This window comes from Sorghum bicolor, chromosome 1 (assembly GCF_000003195.3).
Source record: "Sorghum bicolor cultivar BTx623 chromosome 1, Sorghum_bicolor_NCBIv3, whole genome shotgun sequence".
Taxonomy (NCBI): domain Eukaryota; kingdom Viridiplantae; phylum Streptophyta; class Magnoliopsida; order Poales; family Poaceae; genus Sorghum; species Sorghum bicolor.
Genome location: NC_012870.2, coordinates 71,106,031 through 71,122,602, shown reverse-complemented (window position 1 = coordinate 71,122,602; position 16,572 = coordinate 71,106,031). Strand labels below are relative to the sequence as shown.

The window sequence follows — 16,572 nt, the reverse complement described above, 5'->3', positions numbered from 1 at the left end:
TTTGCCCCCTACCTCGTAGCCGCTTTTGCCACTTGCGTATCATATATTCCTCTGTACTCAGTGCACACGGACAGTGCACAGATTAGATGATGACCGTACCGCTGCTGAGTGTGGAGGAATTGAGATCTTTTTCCTTTTTGCTAGGGACGAATTGAGATTGAACAGCTCGACTTGCAAAGGTTTGTGTCGCCTTAGCAACGCGATAAAAATAATCTTGATTTGCTCTAAAGGAAGGATCGATGCATAGCCAACGTAATCATTGGACTGTTTGGTGTGCGATTGACCAAAGGGTGGACTCGGGGTCTCCCACCCTGTGCAGTTTACTATGACGCTAGCTAGGTCTTCGGTGGCTTTATCGCCATGGAATTATGCATCATCCAGTTATCGGCAAATCTCCTTCTCCGAGACTTCAGAACACGTTTTACTCTTGTCTTACGACTGTCTAGTTAACCAGGGTCCAGGGGCATACGACAGCATGTTGACCACTTGATCCCAGTCCTAACTTAATAACCAGAAAAGAACAAACTAGATTGGACATGAGGTTTTATTTTGTTGTTTGTTTCCAACAAATTGGGTTCCGCAAATTGTGAAATAACTATTTATCATTTATTTTGAAATTGTGTTTGAGCCAGGGACTGTTACGCGAGCTAAGTAGTGGTCGGAGCAAAAGGTCTACCATACACTACCAAAAGGATTGATTTCTCCTAGTATTTTTAAGTAGTGATAAATAACTATTTATCATTTATTTTTAAGTAGTATTTTCAGCCGGTATGAAAATTCATGGCTGAAAATACTTCGCTAATTTATTGTGAGAGAAAAACACTATTGACTGATAGAAAAAGTACGGCTTATAAGACAAGCTAACGGGTTAGAGAGCTTGTGTGCGGAAGAATCTGCCAGTCATCCAGCAGTATTTTTCTCTCACAACAAATCAGCCAACAGTACTTTATGCCATGTCAGACCATGAAATTCTGTGCGAAAGAATTTGTCAGCTATTCAACAGTGTTTTTCTCTCACAACAAATCAGCTAACAGTGCTTTCTACCATGGCTTATCAGCCATACCAAAAGCGTTCATGCGCGGTTTCAACTGAAGCACAATCAACACAAGACGGCGTCTTCTAGTTTTCTTCGTCATTGTAAAAAAGTGACAGGTAAGAGAATGAGACTATGGTAAAAAAGCGCCGCTTGCAATGGAGATCAAATGTTGCAAGTCACAGTAATGTAATGCCATATTTTGGTAGACGGCTACAATCTATCGTTGCTCGAGCATTTCCAAGGAATAAGGAGAGCTTTCTTCGGCGAGGGGTCAATAATTGGTTTACTTGGCAGTTGGCCAAATTGGTTTCAAGAAGGCTGCGCTAACACAAGCACAAGTGAGCATTCTTGGTGGTTTTTATTTATGTGGGCCCAGAAGTTGCGGATACAGGTCCATAAATATTTAGGCCCTGTTTAGTTCCCCCACTCAGAATTTTTTCATCCATCCCATCGAATCTTTAAACACATGCATGAAACATTAGATATATATAAAAAATAAACTAATTACACAGTTTAGTTGAAAATCGCGAGACAAATCTTTTAAGCATAGTTACTCCACGATTAGCTTTAAGTGCTACAGTAATCCATATGTGCTAATGATAGATTGATTATGCTTAATAGATTTGTCTTGCAGTTTCCTAACGAACTATGTAATTTGTTTTTTTATTAGTTTCTAAAAACCTCTTCCGATATACTTCCGACATATCCGATGTGACACCTAAAAAATTTTCATCTCCAATCTAAACAGGGCCATACTTGTTCAGTATGGCATCCCGATCAAAGAGTTTGTGCTATTTTCAAAGACAAGCCTATTGTTCGGAACATCAATCATTCATAGACGGAGGTTGTACTCACTGTAAATGTGTTGGCGTGAGCGTGCATGAATCGTCCATTCGTCCTTGCAATCATGAGAAAAAAAGAGAGGCTGAATTTCTTGCTGTGTTTCCTTCAATATTTCAAGATAGATGTCGTGCAATCCAAATTGCAAAACGTTTTATTCCAGAATGTCCAAACCAATGACGCAAAGACAACAGAACACCCATCAATCGCTGCTTCATTTGTCACCGTGTCTGCAAGTGGCACAATAGCGCGTTGCACAGTTGGACTTTATAGTACTGTGTAGCAGTGTCCAACTCTATATTGATCTTTTTTTCGAGACCGCGATTTTACACGTTTTTCATTAAACAGGAAAGCTGATGAAACGACAAAATAACTAAAACAATGGATTCGTAAGTAATTCATGGATTACCAACGAAGTCCACAACACAAATGAAATCAAGAAACATAAGGTGGGGGATCCTCCACATGACAACCCCAAGCAACTGAACCTAACACAAAATAACTCAACACGTTGGTCGCCAGTATTGATGTGTAGCCGTAGATGATAACCTCCAGACGGCAAAGCATCCGTCCAAGCAACCTCGACAGCAAAGCATCTGCCGGAAGAGACAACGACCTCGATGGCAAAGCATCCACCAAAAACTCCTCGACGGCAAATCATCCGCGGAAAACATGACCGCCCCGCGTGCGGCAAATAGTCTTTTGGGGCTCGCGGCTCGCCAAATAGTCTTTTCTTAGGCTCATTTTCCAGTTTGCTCTGTACTAGTGACATTTTGCCGATTCTCTGTTATTATTACCTAGTAGTAGTCTCCTTACTCTTTATTTAGTTTCCAAAACTTTTCAAGATTCTGTCACATCGAATTTTGCGGCACATGCATGAAACATTAAATATAAATAAAAAAGATAACTAATTGCACAGTTTACCTGTAATTTGCATGACGAATCATTTGAGCCTAATTAGTCTATGATTGGATAATAATTATCAAATAAAATCGAAAGTGCTACTGTAGCGAAATTCAAAAAATTTCGCGTACTAAACAAGGCCTTAGCTACTTGATCAAACTTCAGGAATCCTGTTGCCGATTTACTTGAAACTTCAGGAATCTTTCAGAAATACTTTTATTCGTCAGAATCAGCCAACCAGACGTATACCAAAAATAACTGCTACAACTTGAATAACAAGGATAATCATTTTACACTCAACAGAATCGTTTTACCAGCGAATGTCCATTGCCTTTTTCCTTTTCTTTACACGTTGACATGGAAACATCTAGTATAGTTTTCAAAGTGCAGGTGGTGCCGAAAAGCTTACGCTAATGTCCATTGTCTATCTATCATTCTATCTAGATACTACGTGCTATAGCGCTCAACTGCTCAAGCAAGGTCATAAACTCATAATAGGCTCTGGCTGTGGCTATCTTCTGCAGCTTACACGACAGTTTCACCACCAGATACCCTTGCAACCATCTCATGGTTAATCTGCAACAGGATTTGTTACATCTTGGTTGACTAGCTGATAAAAGACAGCAAATTATCCCAATCACCAGAATAAGCAACAATTAATCAGTTCACGAGCCATCAAGTTGGGAAAAAAACAAGAGAAGAAGCCCAGAGTAGTTCTCCTCGTGAACACAACTCGATCATTCGTTTGCTTGCTTCAGGCTTCGCGGGCACCGCAGCAGAGCACCTGGATGGCGCGCGCGCGGCGGTCCGGGTGGAGGCTGACGATGATCCAGAGGAAGACGAGGACGGCGGCCCAGATGTCCAGCGACAGGTGCGTCCTGGGCTGCGACACCACGAAGGTGAGCACCAGGCTGGAGTAGGCCACCACGAAGGACCACCGCACGTGGCGCGAATCCACGGGCATCCGCACCAGCAGGCTCAGCGTCATCACCATGGAGCTCGCGAACCCCACCCAGCTCGCGCCCATGAACACCCAGTACCTGCACCGTGTGCCAACCCGACGACGACGTACGTCTCAGGTCCTCAGCTCGCACAGATCGAAGGCAGCCGTGGCGGAAATTAAACGAACGAACCGTACAGCACGTACGTACCTTGGCCGGTGCAGGTCGCGCATGATGGGGTCGCCGGCGAGGTACGTCACCTGCCGCTTGCCGTCCCTCGACGCCGCCGTCGTGTCCTGCTGCCAGTAGCCGCCGGGGATGCTGGTGCCGAGCTGGTAGGTGAGCGTCGTGATCAGCGTGGCCACCACCAGCAGCGTGTTGGCGTCGTTGCCCACCCAAGTGTTGGGGCCGCCGCCGCAGCCGCCGAGGCCGACGCCGAGCTGCTGCTGGTTCACGGACTGGCTGTGAACTGGAAGCGGCGGGTACACGCCGCCGTGGGCGTGGTCGCCCATCTCCAGGTTACCCGCCGCCGGCGCCGCGTTCGGGTGCACACGAGGCTGATGAGACATGGGAACGGGACGCAGCACACACGGGCTAACAAGCGAAGCGAGGGATTATTAGACAGATGTTGATCGGCAGATGGAAGAATTGATTGATGGAAGCTGATGATGAGCTTGGTGTGGGAAATTTGGAACAATGGTGGATGAGATTATATGAGAGGGAGTGAAGACTGAAGAGAAATTCAAGAGGCTCCGCCTCTCCCACAGTGCTCCATGCTCCAAGTCAAGTCAACGCATTTTGTCCTGTCCATTTAACTTTAACGCGTTTGCCACTATATCTTCTACAAATCCAAGAAGTCTCCTACTGGTCCATCTGGTAGTACACTGCGATGCATTTGAGTTGAAACGCGTTTAGCGTATGTATTACCTCAGGTAATGCCACACCCACGTAGGACACCAAGAATAATAATAGTTGTCCTTTTAAAATGTCCCTAAAATAAAATAAAACCCTTAACTGTCTGAAATCTTGTAGATATAGATATGCAGGAACTTGACGCAATGTTAAACTAAAATGTTTGCCAAAGAAATATCAGAGCTAGGCTTCACATGATTTCCAATTGAAAATTGAGAAATAAATGTCATTTTGACGCCAGTATAGATAACTTGATACCTGAGGACACTGAGTTTTTTTCTCTCTCGAGATGCTTGTGAGGACATGAGAGTTTTCTTTTTTTCAATATGCTTGTGAGGAAACGAGACTGAGAATTTGGACCTAGTAAGGCAAAGCTCCTGTTATTTTTGTGTTTTAAAAAAAAAGTAAGGGAGCTTCTGACATAGCATTCGGAAAAAAAGGACTGAGTATACAGCATGATAAGAGCAGGTATAGTAATCGTCTTTCAGCCGGTGAAGAGAATCCAAGTTATAAAAAAAAAAAAACAGCCCGTAAAGAGAGAGAATTTGGAGCGGGTGGTAAACTCCTCGCCAACTGCAACGCAATGTACGAGGAGAAAACATCTTCTAGAGTTTCTTTTCAGCTTCACAGTACTCGCGGTCGCGGGGCTATGGCCTGTAGCCTGCCGGCGCCGCCAAAGGAGGAGCCGTAGAGGCCGGACGGGACGGGGCGACTCGCCGTCGCGGGGCTGCGCCGCTCGAGTCATGGACCTGGGGGCTGGGGACGGCACGCGCAGGCAGCCCGAGGGAGCTGAAGTGCTGAACCGTGCGTCTGCATACTAGGGGCTGAGGACGGAGGCGGGACTGCCGCACTGGACACCGGACGCGAAGGGCGGATGCCGGGCGGCGCGCCGCGGTGGTCGCGAGTGGAGGACACGGACGCGGCTCGCGAGTCGTGGGTGTGGTGCGGGCACGGCCGCGGCTGCTCCGTCCTGGGCAAGGCTGGGGCTGGCGGTTGATGTGGATTCTTGGGATGCTGGGCTGAGGACTTGCCCCCTTGGAATTCGGTCCACGACCTGGGCTGCAGGCCCGGGAGCGGGAGCCCCCTCGTGGATCCGCCCCTGTGTCCTGATAGACATGGACATTGATCTTGGTTGTAGATAGTATATAGGTTTGTTGACAAAAAGAATATATTCCCCCTCAAAAAAAGATATTCTAGGAATATAAAAACAAACTTTTCGCGTCCCCGGCCACTGCTTCCTTTAAAAGGAAAACATATTTGGTAAAAACAAAAAACAGATCCAACGTGTCGCCGCAGCCGAGCAGCGCAGGCGGAGCCGGAGGCGCCATCAACGCGAGACGCGGAGGCGCCGACCTAGCTAGCTAGCTAGTAGCTAGTAGCTACGAGCCCCAACATGGCTGAGGTGAAGCAAGACCAGGTCCCTCAAACCGTGGGCTTTCTGGAGGTCATCCTCACCGGGCCGAGGATGAGCGGCTTCGCTGGTCCGGCGTGGCCACGGACCTGCACCATCTACGTTGCCATCGCCGACGAGGTAGTCGCCTGGCAGACGCTTCCGTTCGAGTCTGACAGCGATGACTTCAAGAAGTGGAGGCTGGGGATCAGGGTCCCCGTCGCGTCGAACTGGCCGGACCTGTCTCTAGACATCTTCGTGGAGCGTGCCGACTTCCTCTTCCGAAGGAGGACGAACATGGTGGTGGTGACCCGCGAGGGGCCGCACACCTCGGGCCACACCGCCGTCATCAGCAGGGCACGGTTGCGGCTGCTCGACGCGCTGGTGCTCGGGGACATGGACGATGAGGAGGAGGAGAAGACGATGAAGAGGCGCCGCAGCGAGGTGATGGAGGGGAACCCAAGGCTGCTGGAAGGGACGGTGCCGTTCGGCAAGGCGGTGAAGCTGCAAGACTGGGAGTTGCCGGCACCGGGGGATGAGCACGGGAGCCCACGGGCCGTGGTGCGCGGCAGGGTGGATGTGCGTATGAACCTGAGGCCGGCGGCGTTCTTTGGTTGATCATTGGATTTGGACATTTGGTTCCAATAATCTATCTTTTCTGGTCACGTTGTTCACTGTCTGCTCTGATGATTTCCCTATTTTAGTGATGATGAAAGCGAAACTGGTGGAAGATATCGGTTACCGAGTTTTATCTGGTTTTTTACTAAAAATAAAACAAAAAAGTTATAATAACTGTAAGATATCGGTAACCAAAAAATTTTCAAGATTCTCTGTCACATCAAATCTTGCGGTATATACATTAAATATTAAATATAAATGAAAACAAAAACTAATTGCACAGTTTGCTTGTAAATCACGAGATGAATATCTTTTAAGCCTAGTTACTCCATGATTGGATAATGTTTATCAAATAAAAATAAAAATGCTATAGTGTCAAAATCTAAATTTTTTTTATCTAAACAAGGCCTAAGTCTACATAAGCATGTTACCATATCCAGCAGTAAAATACCGTCCTTTTTCTATCCCTGGAGAAAAAAAGAGGCCGAGCTCCTACTTTGGGAGCCTAGATCTAGTATCCCAGCAACATAAATGCAACATAGCTACCGACTACTATCAACTAAGGGCCTGTTTAGATTGGGAACGAAAATTTTTTGGGTGTCACATCGGATGTCGGAAGGATGTCGGGAGGGGTTTTAGAAACTAATAAAAAAACAAATTACATAGCTCGTCAGAAAACTGCAAGACAAATTTATTAAGCATAATTAATCTGTCATTAGCATATGTGGGTTACTGTAGCACTTAAGGCTAATCATGGAGTAACTAGGCTTAAAAGATTCGTCTCGCGATTCTTAACTAAACTGTGTAATTAGTTTATTTTTTTATCTACATTTAATGTTCCATGCATGTGTCCAAAGATTCGATGGGATGGATGAAAAAATTTTGGGTAGGGAACTAAACAGGGCCTAAGAGCAAGCTCAATAACAGAGCAAAGTTATTTGACTATAAGCTAAGTTATACAAGAATTATCTCCTATTTGTCTGACACGGATAATTCGCGAGCGCTCATCAATCTATAAATAAGCGAATATTTTTCCGACAAGGTGTACCTTCACTTTTTAGAATGAATAATTTCCATATGGCACCATAACTGGATAGTGTTCTCTTTTTTCGCTGAGCAAACTGTTTATGCATCTACTCAAATTCAACAACCAGCACTGGTAGCTATAGTTTTTGCCATTTATTACTTCCTTTTTGTGGATAAACACTATGATGCTCCCATGTTGATCACTAGCAGCCAACTCAGAAAACCCAGGATCTGACGTTTAGGTGCGTGGCGAGGATCCAAAAGATGCTCCCTGGCCTCCCCAACGGCAAGGGTTTGTCAAGAAATGACAAGTTTGCTATTTCACTTGGTATACTACAAAATTTGGCAAAAGTTGTAGAAAATGTTCTCTAACAATTTGCTATTCACATTTGACAAAACCCTTCGCTTGCCAAAACTTCCCTCCGCGCGTCCAGGTTTCCGCGCGGCGGACTCGTTCGCGAAATCAACGCGCGGCCTCGTGAGAAGGAATGTCGTCGTGCATAATGAATGAAGTCGAGAGGCCTCGTCTGCACAGCACAGCCTGTGCTTAGCTGTGATATAATCATGCAGTGCATGTGCGGACGACAACTCCAGCCAGCGCTGCCTCGCCTCGCCTCGCCTCGCCTCCCCGGCCCCCGCGCGCTGCCATCGAATCGAGCACCAGTACCAGTACGTGCTGGGCGGCCGGCCGGGCTGGTTTCGTTTTCGGGGAATCTGGATTCTGGAGGAGCGTACAGCGTACGTGAGCCGCCCAGGCCCAGGGCTCGGACCACACACGTAATGTGCGAGGGAGTTGATCGTTCACGCAGCCTTGATCTCACGAGGAGTTGATCGTTCACCTCGGCGGCGGCGGCAAGGAGTACAGTCGCCGGTGCACCGGCTGCGCAGAAAACAATCGGTCGAGAGCCCTGCCTGTTATTTCCGTTGGTCCAAAAGCCTGTTTGTGGGCCTCATTTTTTAGTTTAGCAAGCCCAAATGACAGACTCTTGGAGAAACAACAAATTTTGACTTGGCAAATATTTTATCAAGTTGCTAAAATAGAAGATTTGACAAGTGGAATTTAGAGAACTCTTGGAGATGCTCCAAGCTAAGGACTAAGGCTTGACATGGGCTCAAACGCAGGATGAGCCGGTACGCGTATTGGGCCGCCTGTGTGCCGACTAGGGGATATAACCGACCCAAACCTGTAATGAACTTGCCATTTCCCTGACCCAAACCTGGATTCATCTTCTTCTTGCTCTAGCTACCCTGTCTAGTTCTTGCTTAGTCTCCATTCGTACCTCTGATTCTTAGGCCCTCTTTAGTTCCTCACCCAAAATTTTTTCATCCATCCCATCGAATCTTTGAACACATGCATGAAACATTAAATGTAGATAAAAAATAAACTAATTACATAGTTTGGTTGAAAATCGCGAGACGAATCTTTTAAACCTAGTTACTCTATGATTAGCCTTAAGTGCTACAGTAACCCACATGTACTAATGATAGATTAATTATGCTTAATAGATTTGTCTTGCAGTTTCCTGACGAACTATGTAATTTGTTTTTTTACTAGTTTCTAAAAACCCTTCCCGACATCCTTCCGACATATCCAATGTGACACCTAAAAAATTTTCATCATCAATCTAAGCAGGGCCTTAATTCTATCAATACAATCGGCGTGGTTCCTGAGGAATCTTGCGGGTACATAACAGGGTTCTTGAATCGGATCGCGCAAAACGCCATCTGCTTCATAATTGAGCTAGCACCGCTCGATCTCAGCGCCCCTAGCACCTTCCATTGTCCATGGCCACGACTCCTATCCTATGCTGACATCTTGACTCAGAATTAGCATCGCTTCCTGAATGTTTGTTGCTTGTACCGGCATTCGTCAAAGACAAGTACCTCATGGTTGACTACAAGAACTCACCCAGAACTACGAGAAGGGTTGTGTCTAGTCTAGTTCTGATGGTAATTGGCATGTGCAAGTACAAGTTCTACAAAGTACCAGCCCCCAAATCAAAATGTATCTCTCCAGATTCCAATTGCCTCGGTCTCTCGGCAATTTTTGCATTCGGCTGCCTTGTACTTGCGCGTGGTCGCCGAATCATCCGCCGCTGGCCCGTGCCTATCGTTGTCCATGTACGCTGTCGATGGCATTGCATTGCTGCGGTGAGCCAGTGAGAGCTGCACGATACGACTGCGCGAGCACGGCCAAGCCCGTGGCTCAGCTGTAAGCGTGTGTGGGTAGCCCTGAATTTGGCTCTGATCGAGAAATCCCTCTATGTGGGCCTGTTTGGATACGGGAAAATATTTTCCCGCTCCTGTGTTTTTCCTGTGAAATTCCTGCACGATTCCTGCTGAAAGTTTGTAAACCTGCAGCCGGCGGCGTGGCTCATTGCACCCGCTCACGCTCTCCACCGCGATCCTCTGCCTCGTCGAGGCCTTGTTTACTTACCCGTCACATCGAATCTTTAGACGTATGTATAAAGTATTAAATATAGACGAAAATAAAAACTAATTACACAGTTTGGTCGGAATTGACGAGACGAATCTTTTAAGGCTAGTTAGTCTATGATTGGACAATATTTGTCAAATACAAATGAAATTGATACTATTCACATTTTGCAAAATATTTTGGAACTAAACAAGGCCCAAGTCGCTCTCGCTGGTGGCGTGTCTTTCTATGGTATTGGTACAATTAGTGATGAGCAATGTGGCCTCAAACATTACAATGCAACAAAGGTGACGATTATGACGCGAAACAGGTCAGAGGCGGGAAAATTAAAACACAAGCAAAAGAAACTGATGCTTAATCTGTTATTAAACATCACATTATTAACTTATTACCAAATTGCAGTTCCCGTCATGGGCCTATGCACTGCCAACATGCTCCATAAACAGAACTGATAGCAGTTAAGACATCAGACAAGAATCTTTCAACAAACCGAAGGAATGCTACACCCTGACCTGGATCTCCCTGCTACACCCTGACCTCCACACCAGCATTGACCAGATGCTCTTTCACTGCTAGTATGGGAACCTGTGACGAATAAAGCTCGGACGTCAATTCAATATATCGGGCCCAAGGACATATCCTATCTCTATCATACTGCATACGGAATGCATGCAGTGAGTTGATCTATTGAGAATAACAACGGACTAAACAAAACATTACTCTAGGGGGAATCTAACACTGTAGCAACAAAGTTGTGCAGGTTATATGAACGAAAACAAAACAATAATAATAACCAAGTTCTAGTAATAATAATACTACTAAAAGAAATTCGACTTCTAGATCAATGGTTCCCTTAAAAGTCTAGCATCGTAGCAGTGATTATTGAGTAATCATATAATTTTAATATGCTGTAAACAAGAGTTGCTAACTTTTGCATCCATGCTACCAAACACGGCTGAATTATTGAGTAATCACATAATTTTAGCCGAAGAGAATTCCAAAAGCTATGCAAGAGATTTTAAATCCAGTCTGATAAGAGATAAGATACATGTAAGTTGCTAGACAAAAAAATAGTCTCAGGAAATAGTTTATGGCATAGAATTGAGATAGAAGAGGAAGTAGGATAAACATCAAAACCTCTTTCCGGTGGAAAATGCCAGCAGCAAGGGCAGCAGAAGCATTTGTTTTCTCAAAGACTTCAGAAAAATGTTGAACAGCACCAGCACCACTGCTCGCAATGACAGGGATTGTCACAGCATCAGAAACCATTTTAACCAAATCTATGTCAAATCCACAGCCTTGGCCTGCAGGATAAGTTTATTACAATCATGACTATATATCCTCTATGCAAAGAGTAACAAATTTACATGAAAACTCAAGTGAACATGCAACCTCAACGCTAACCACAAATTTTCAAACACTAGATGTAGCTTATTAAATGTTTAAGTGAACTAAATGCTCAAGGTCTATTTAGTTCAACCTATATTAACAAAGGAAAAAACAGATTCCAAGGCTATAGAGCACTTGCTTAACTTAGTCAAACATTATGCACTTTTGCAATAGACAATAAGATTATATGTGAATAGGGGTCTGACTGTGTGGTGTTCTATGGGTGCAAAACCCTTTTATTACTAATATATTGATACACAGCTCTCCTGTGTATTTTTTGAGGAAAAAAAGTGCTAAGGCACAGTCACGAAAAAAAGATTATATATGAATAGGGCGTTTAACCGGTTGTTTCAACATAGTCCATCCCTAGCCAAGATAAATGGAGAGGGTTGTGGCAGGCTTGGAGAGCCAACTTAAACCCTGCCATTCTTGTGTAGATGAATGAATAGGGTGAAATATAATTCTAGACTGGAAAAGCGCATGTCACAAAACTTGTATGAAATGGATTACAAAACCATAGTGCAACAAAGCTGAAACATTGTAACTATGCCATAGCTGCATGCAAAACATAAATCATTCAGCAACTGTGAATATACCATCACAATCAATGCAGTTAAGAAGTATTTCTCCTGCGCCCAATTCTTCAACAGCTTTCGCTAGTTCATATGCTCCTATAGGTCGGCTATCACGTCCACCATTCACCTGAAACAGAAATAAATCAGCAATCATGCCACTGTAAGTCATAGTTGCCAGTACTAACCTAAAATTCAGCGTAACAAGAGTACAAAGGCAGCACAAAGTTTAAACAGCCTATGTGGTTAAAGCCAGATAAGAATGACTTACTGTACACTGGTACCATGCATATTCTTCTCCTGATGGACCTGGAAATACATGAGACATGACAACGTAAAACACAACTGCTAGTTTACAACATAGACAAGGAATAAGAATATACCTTTAGTGGACACCTTTACAGTTTTAAATGGCACATCTTCTTGACTTTTGACATATACCCGCCGAGGATCAATACTGACAACTACAGCCTAAATAATGGAAATAATTATAATGAGCGATTTATAGGTTATATAACAATAGTGATAAAATAGAAATAACAATTTATATGTAGATGGTTAAGTTGAATGCTAAACAGCAAAGCATATTGTGGATACTGTTAAATATTTCTAGCAAAATGAGGCACATATATAAGTACAGTTTTACTGGATTGATTGATCAGTGTATGAACAGCACAGCTGAAAAGACTGGCAGGAACCAAATGGTTGCCATTGGCCTTTGCTCAAATTGGTCATCAATGGCAAATATGATATCATCTCGTTTTAACTTCAGTTTCCAACTAAGTCAATTCATTTTTTTTAATGATTTTAAGTGATAAGGAACTTCTGCTTATTGAACCTTGATAGGCTGCCATGAGTCATCATGTTAATAGATGGTGACATCTAGAAGAGCTTTAATAGTTTCATAGGATATGTGACCACAAATCAGAGTTTCAGCAAAAAGAAAAAGAATAAAAGATAAACATAGAAAGGACCTCTGAAATTTGGTGGCATATGGATGGCAGAACAAAGACTTGAATATGATATTTTCTGATGTTACTTCTTTCAGAAAAATAAAATGTAACAAAAGGAAACATCTTTCATATATCACGAAAACTAGCTAGTAACAATAAACCAGATACGACCTTTTAACTTATGTTTGGCAGCAAACCAATAGAAAACAAAATTGTAATTATCTAGAAATGAATAAAGAAAAACCTGATTGCCATATACTCTAGAGATTTGCTCCAAGCTGCTTTTCCCCGTCTTTACCTGATACGCAGAAAAAACTGTATAGTGGGGAAATAACTGAACATTGTAGGGAAAAATATAATACATACACCAGTTTGTAAAAAGGCTTCAGCAGCATAAACAGCATCACTTCCAATTGAAATTTTGTCAGCACCAGACCTGAAATATTCTGATGCCACTTCCAAGCTTGAGTAGTATCTGAGAAGAAATATACATGATTACATGGAAATATTTTTCCCGTCTCAGTATTAACTAAAGCAACAAATGCTACCTATTGATAATTTAGTTGGAGGTGGAGCCAAAAGTTTCCATAAAAAAAAAGTTCGAATCAGAAGACAGTAAACATGCAGAGTTGCTAAGGAATCAAGAAACAAGATGACAAGATGAAAACTGTCTCACACCTAAAACTTTGGGAAAATAAGGAAATTGGGATCAACTTCAATAAATCCCTTTAATGAAGTTAACACAATATTTAATAAAACTATCTTAGCAAGTCAACAGGAAAACTAGGTTGCTAAGCAGATAGTTTCTGGACTCCCTATTGCTCAAGAACATAACAGGAGAAATAACCTTCCATTTGCATCTGTGAAGTCTCGTATGCCCCCACCAACTGTAAGTGGCACAAAAACATTTTCAGAGGCACACCGCAGTACCTATTGAAGATCCCATGTCACCACACCAGACAAAGGGGTTTAAAGAGTAAAGACAACAATTGGAGGTTACAGATCTTAAACTAACCTCTAGCATTGGCAAATCACCCAATGGAAAGTCACGGAAACCAGTTATATTCAAGAAGCTGACCTAAGGGGAATGATATTCATGATATCAAATAATTAAGTTTACATAAAGAAAATTATAACATGAAAAAAAATCTTATGCAGAAAAGTACCTCATCAGCACCATCTATGTAGTACTGACTTGCTAAATCGACTGGCTTGCCAAGGTTTCTTACCTATGAGCATGTCATGTAAATATGAACAATTGATGAGAAAGCTGTGTATCAGCCAAAATATAAAAAATTTGTCTTAGATTTATTGTCATTTTAATATATCCTTGACAAATGAACTAAGCCTAAAGTATCACCTACAACTAGGCGAGGTGCCATCTGGAGCTAATCCTGATGTCTAATAAGTTTTAACCACACTTAGCACTAATGAATAAAGATGTGTACCTCTTTGCTGCTCGTATGATCTCTTACATCATACTGATCACCTTTTGTTACCACAAGATCTCCTTTATCATTTGACCGAACATCAAGGCATGCTATCACCTGGACGGTTTAAGAGAATAAGAAGGATGGCAATCTAAACTGTGGTACACACTGAAACATTGACAATACAAAACTTACTCTCTTTGCAAGTTTTGATGCTTTCCTACGTGCAGGGACCTACATTGCAAATATAAGTATGAACTTAACATTTAGTATACATCAAACAAAAAGAATGCATACTAGAAACAATTTTACTATTACCTTGGTCCCAGAAGAGTTAGGACTGAGAAAATTTTTTAGAATAGAAAGCCCGGTAGCTGCACAACGGAAAAGAATCTTTATACGATTATTAAGTTTAAACTTAGGAAATCCAAGTGTCAACTGCTACCTCTGATCACAAATACAAGTCCATTCATTAATCAGGATTGTTGTAGGAAACTCTTTTTAGCTTTGACTATCAATATCTAAAAAGTCATAAAGATGGACAACACAATATTAATGTTAACATATCAAACAAGAAAAAAAAAATCCTTCCATAGACCATAATATAAAACTCTTTCTATTTGGAATAGTATATGTCCCTAGATATCGCGAGTCAAGTTGACGTATTGGAGACTGTTCTGCTGTCCTAATTGACTTGTATTTACAATCAGATGGAGTATACATTTACCTCCGCTCTTTTCTGGGTGAAATTGAACAGCCTGAACGTTGCCCATCGAGATGGAGGATATAAAGCTGTCACCATAATTGCATATCGAGGAAATCCAGTCTCTATTAGCATCTGACTAAGCATGTAGAAAGAAAAGAACAAGTCACACCTCATGAGTACACCAAAGCACGGGAATCTAAATGGCATTTTTACCTGTTACTTACAGGCAGTATGTGGTAGGAGTGAACAAAGTACACATGTTGGCCATCAGCTCCCTGCAGCAGTGGCGTGTCCTTGGTGATCTGGAGAGCGTTCCAGCCAATATGTGGAACTATGAGGCCATTTGAGGAGTTGAATCGCCTGACCACGCCCGGTATCACACCAAGGCCGCTCACTGTGACGGTAAATGCAAAATCAACCACAATACCGTTTATCCATACTCCACAGCTTAGTAAGCAAGTCGCAGACGAAGTGGGGTTAGAAAGTGAGAAGAGCATACCCGGGCCGTTCTCCTCGCTGGAGTCGAAGAGCAGCTGGAGACCGAGGCAGATGCCTAGGAAGGGGCGATCCCTTTGGATGTACTCACGGAGTGCGTCGGCCATGCCCGTGCTGTTGAGGACGTCCATGGCGGAGCCGAAGGCGCCGACACCGGGAAAGACGAGCCGTTCCGCTGCGAGGATGTCCTCCGGGCTCTGCACGTCGCGGATGCCGAAGCCGAGGTGGCGGATGGCGTTGCGCACGCTGCGCACGTTCCCCGCGCCGTAGTCCAGCAGCGTCACCGCTGCGGGGAGGCAATTTTAAGCGAAACGCAGAAGTCAAGCCATGGCTCGAGCCCCAGAAGGGAAAGGGAACGCAGCGCTTACTGTTTGCATCGGAGGACGCACGGACGGAGAGGGAACCGGAGCTGGAGCCGCATCCGCGGCGCTGGCTGCTCTGCTTCGGGCGGCGGCCCGCGGAGCAGGGGACGGTGAGGATGGCGGCGACTTTAGCCATTGCTCCCTGCGCCTGCGGCGGCGGCTGCATTCGTCCCCTTTCTCGCCAATCAATCGACGCTAATGCCACGCGCTCAGGTACGATGGAGCAGGCGACGAAGGAGGAGCCAAGAGGTGACTGGCGACGCCGGAAGGGTGACGTACGGCGGCGCCGGGGAGGTCGTCCTCAGAGACACGTTCACACGGTCACTCGCTCAATGTCTCGGCGCCCTAGCGGGCCTTTTTTTTTTTGCGGGCCTCCGCTGCCGCCCCGCTGGCCCGGCAGTAGGCCACTTTTAGATAGACGTTGGGCCTCAATGGCCTAGCCAGAGTAATGTTTTTCAACAAAATCTATATTTTTTTTTCCTCAAAGAAAAAACAGAATCTATTTTTGAGAAAAAATAAGCATGAAATAATAGAGTAATGATGAATATTCTTGAGAAAATGG

General features: G+C 44.1%; 2 protein-coding genes across 2 annotated transcripts; both read right to left on the bottom strand.

Moving 5' to 3' along the window:
• LOC8078834 lies at positions 3,024–4,524 on the bottom strand. Its single transcript, XM_002465489.2, has 2 exons — positions 3,931–4,524; positions 3,024–3,819 (listed from the first exon to the last, which is right to left on the bottom strand). The coding sequence occupies exons 1-2, from the start codon at positions 4,287–4,289 to the stop codon at positions 3,534–3,536; spliced, it is 645 nt and encodes a 214-aa protein (XP_002465534.1). The 5' UTR covers positions 4,290–4,524; the 3' UTR covers positions 3,024–3,533.
• Positions 10,418–16,364, bottom strand: LOC8054317 (imidazole glycerol phosphate synthase hisHF, chloroplastic). Its single transcript, XM_002465488.2, has 17 exons — positions 16,017–16,364; positions 15,653–15,934; positions 15,378–15,547; positions 15,175–15,289; positions 14,766–14,821; positions 14,643–14,681; positions 14,466–14,564; positions 14,184–14,246; positions 14,033–14,095; positions 13,865–13,947; positions 13,384–13,492; positions 13,262–13,315; positions 12,448–12,535; positions 12,336–12,373; positions 12,089–12,194; positions 11,241–11,407; positions 10,418–10,688 (listed from the first exon to the last, which is right to left on the bottom strand). The coding sequence occupies exons 1-17, from the start codon at positions 16,174–16,176 to the stop codon at positions 10,629–10,631; spliced, it is 1,752 nt and encodes a 583-aa protein (XP_002465533.1). The 5' UTR covers positions 16,177–16,364; the 3' UTR covers positions 10,418–10,628.

What these genes read in the sequence shown, in the direction of transcription:
- LOC8054317 (XM_002465488.2), bottom strand. Translation starts at nt 16,176, where the DNA reads ATGCAGCCGCCGCCGCAGGCGCAGGGAGCAATGGCTAAAGTCGCCGCC. An exon ending in CTAACTCTTCTGGGACCAAG is followed by an intron (nt 14,682 to 14,765) that starts GTAATAGTAAAA and finishes TTTGCAATGTAG; the next exon opens with GTCCCTGCACGTAGGAAAGC. An exon ending in ATCATACGAGCAGCAAAGAG is followed by an intron (nt 14,247 to 14,465) that starts GTACACATCTTT and finishes ACATGCTCATAG; the next exon opens with GTAAGAAACCTTGGCAAGCC.
- LOC8078834 (XM_002465489.2), bottom strand. Translation starts at nt 4,289, where the DNA reads ATGTCTCATCAGCCTCGTGTGCACCCGAACGCGGCGCCGGCGGCGGGT. An exon ending in CGCGACCTGCACCGGCCAAG is followed by an intron (nt 3,820 to 3,930) that starts GTACGTACGTGC and finishes CACACGGTGCAG; the next exon opens with GTACTGGGTGTTCATGGGCG.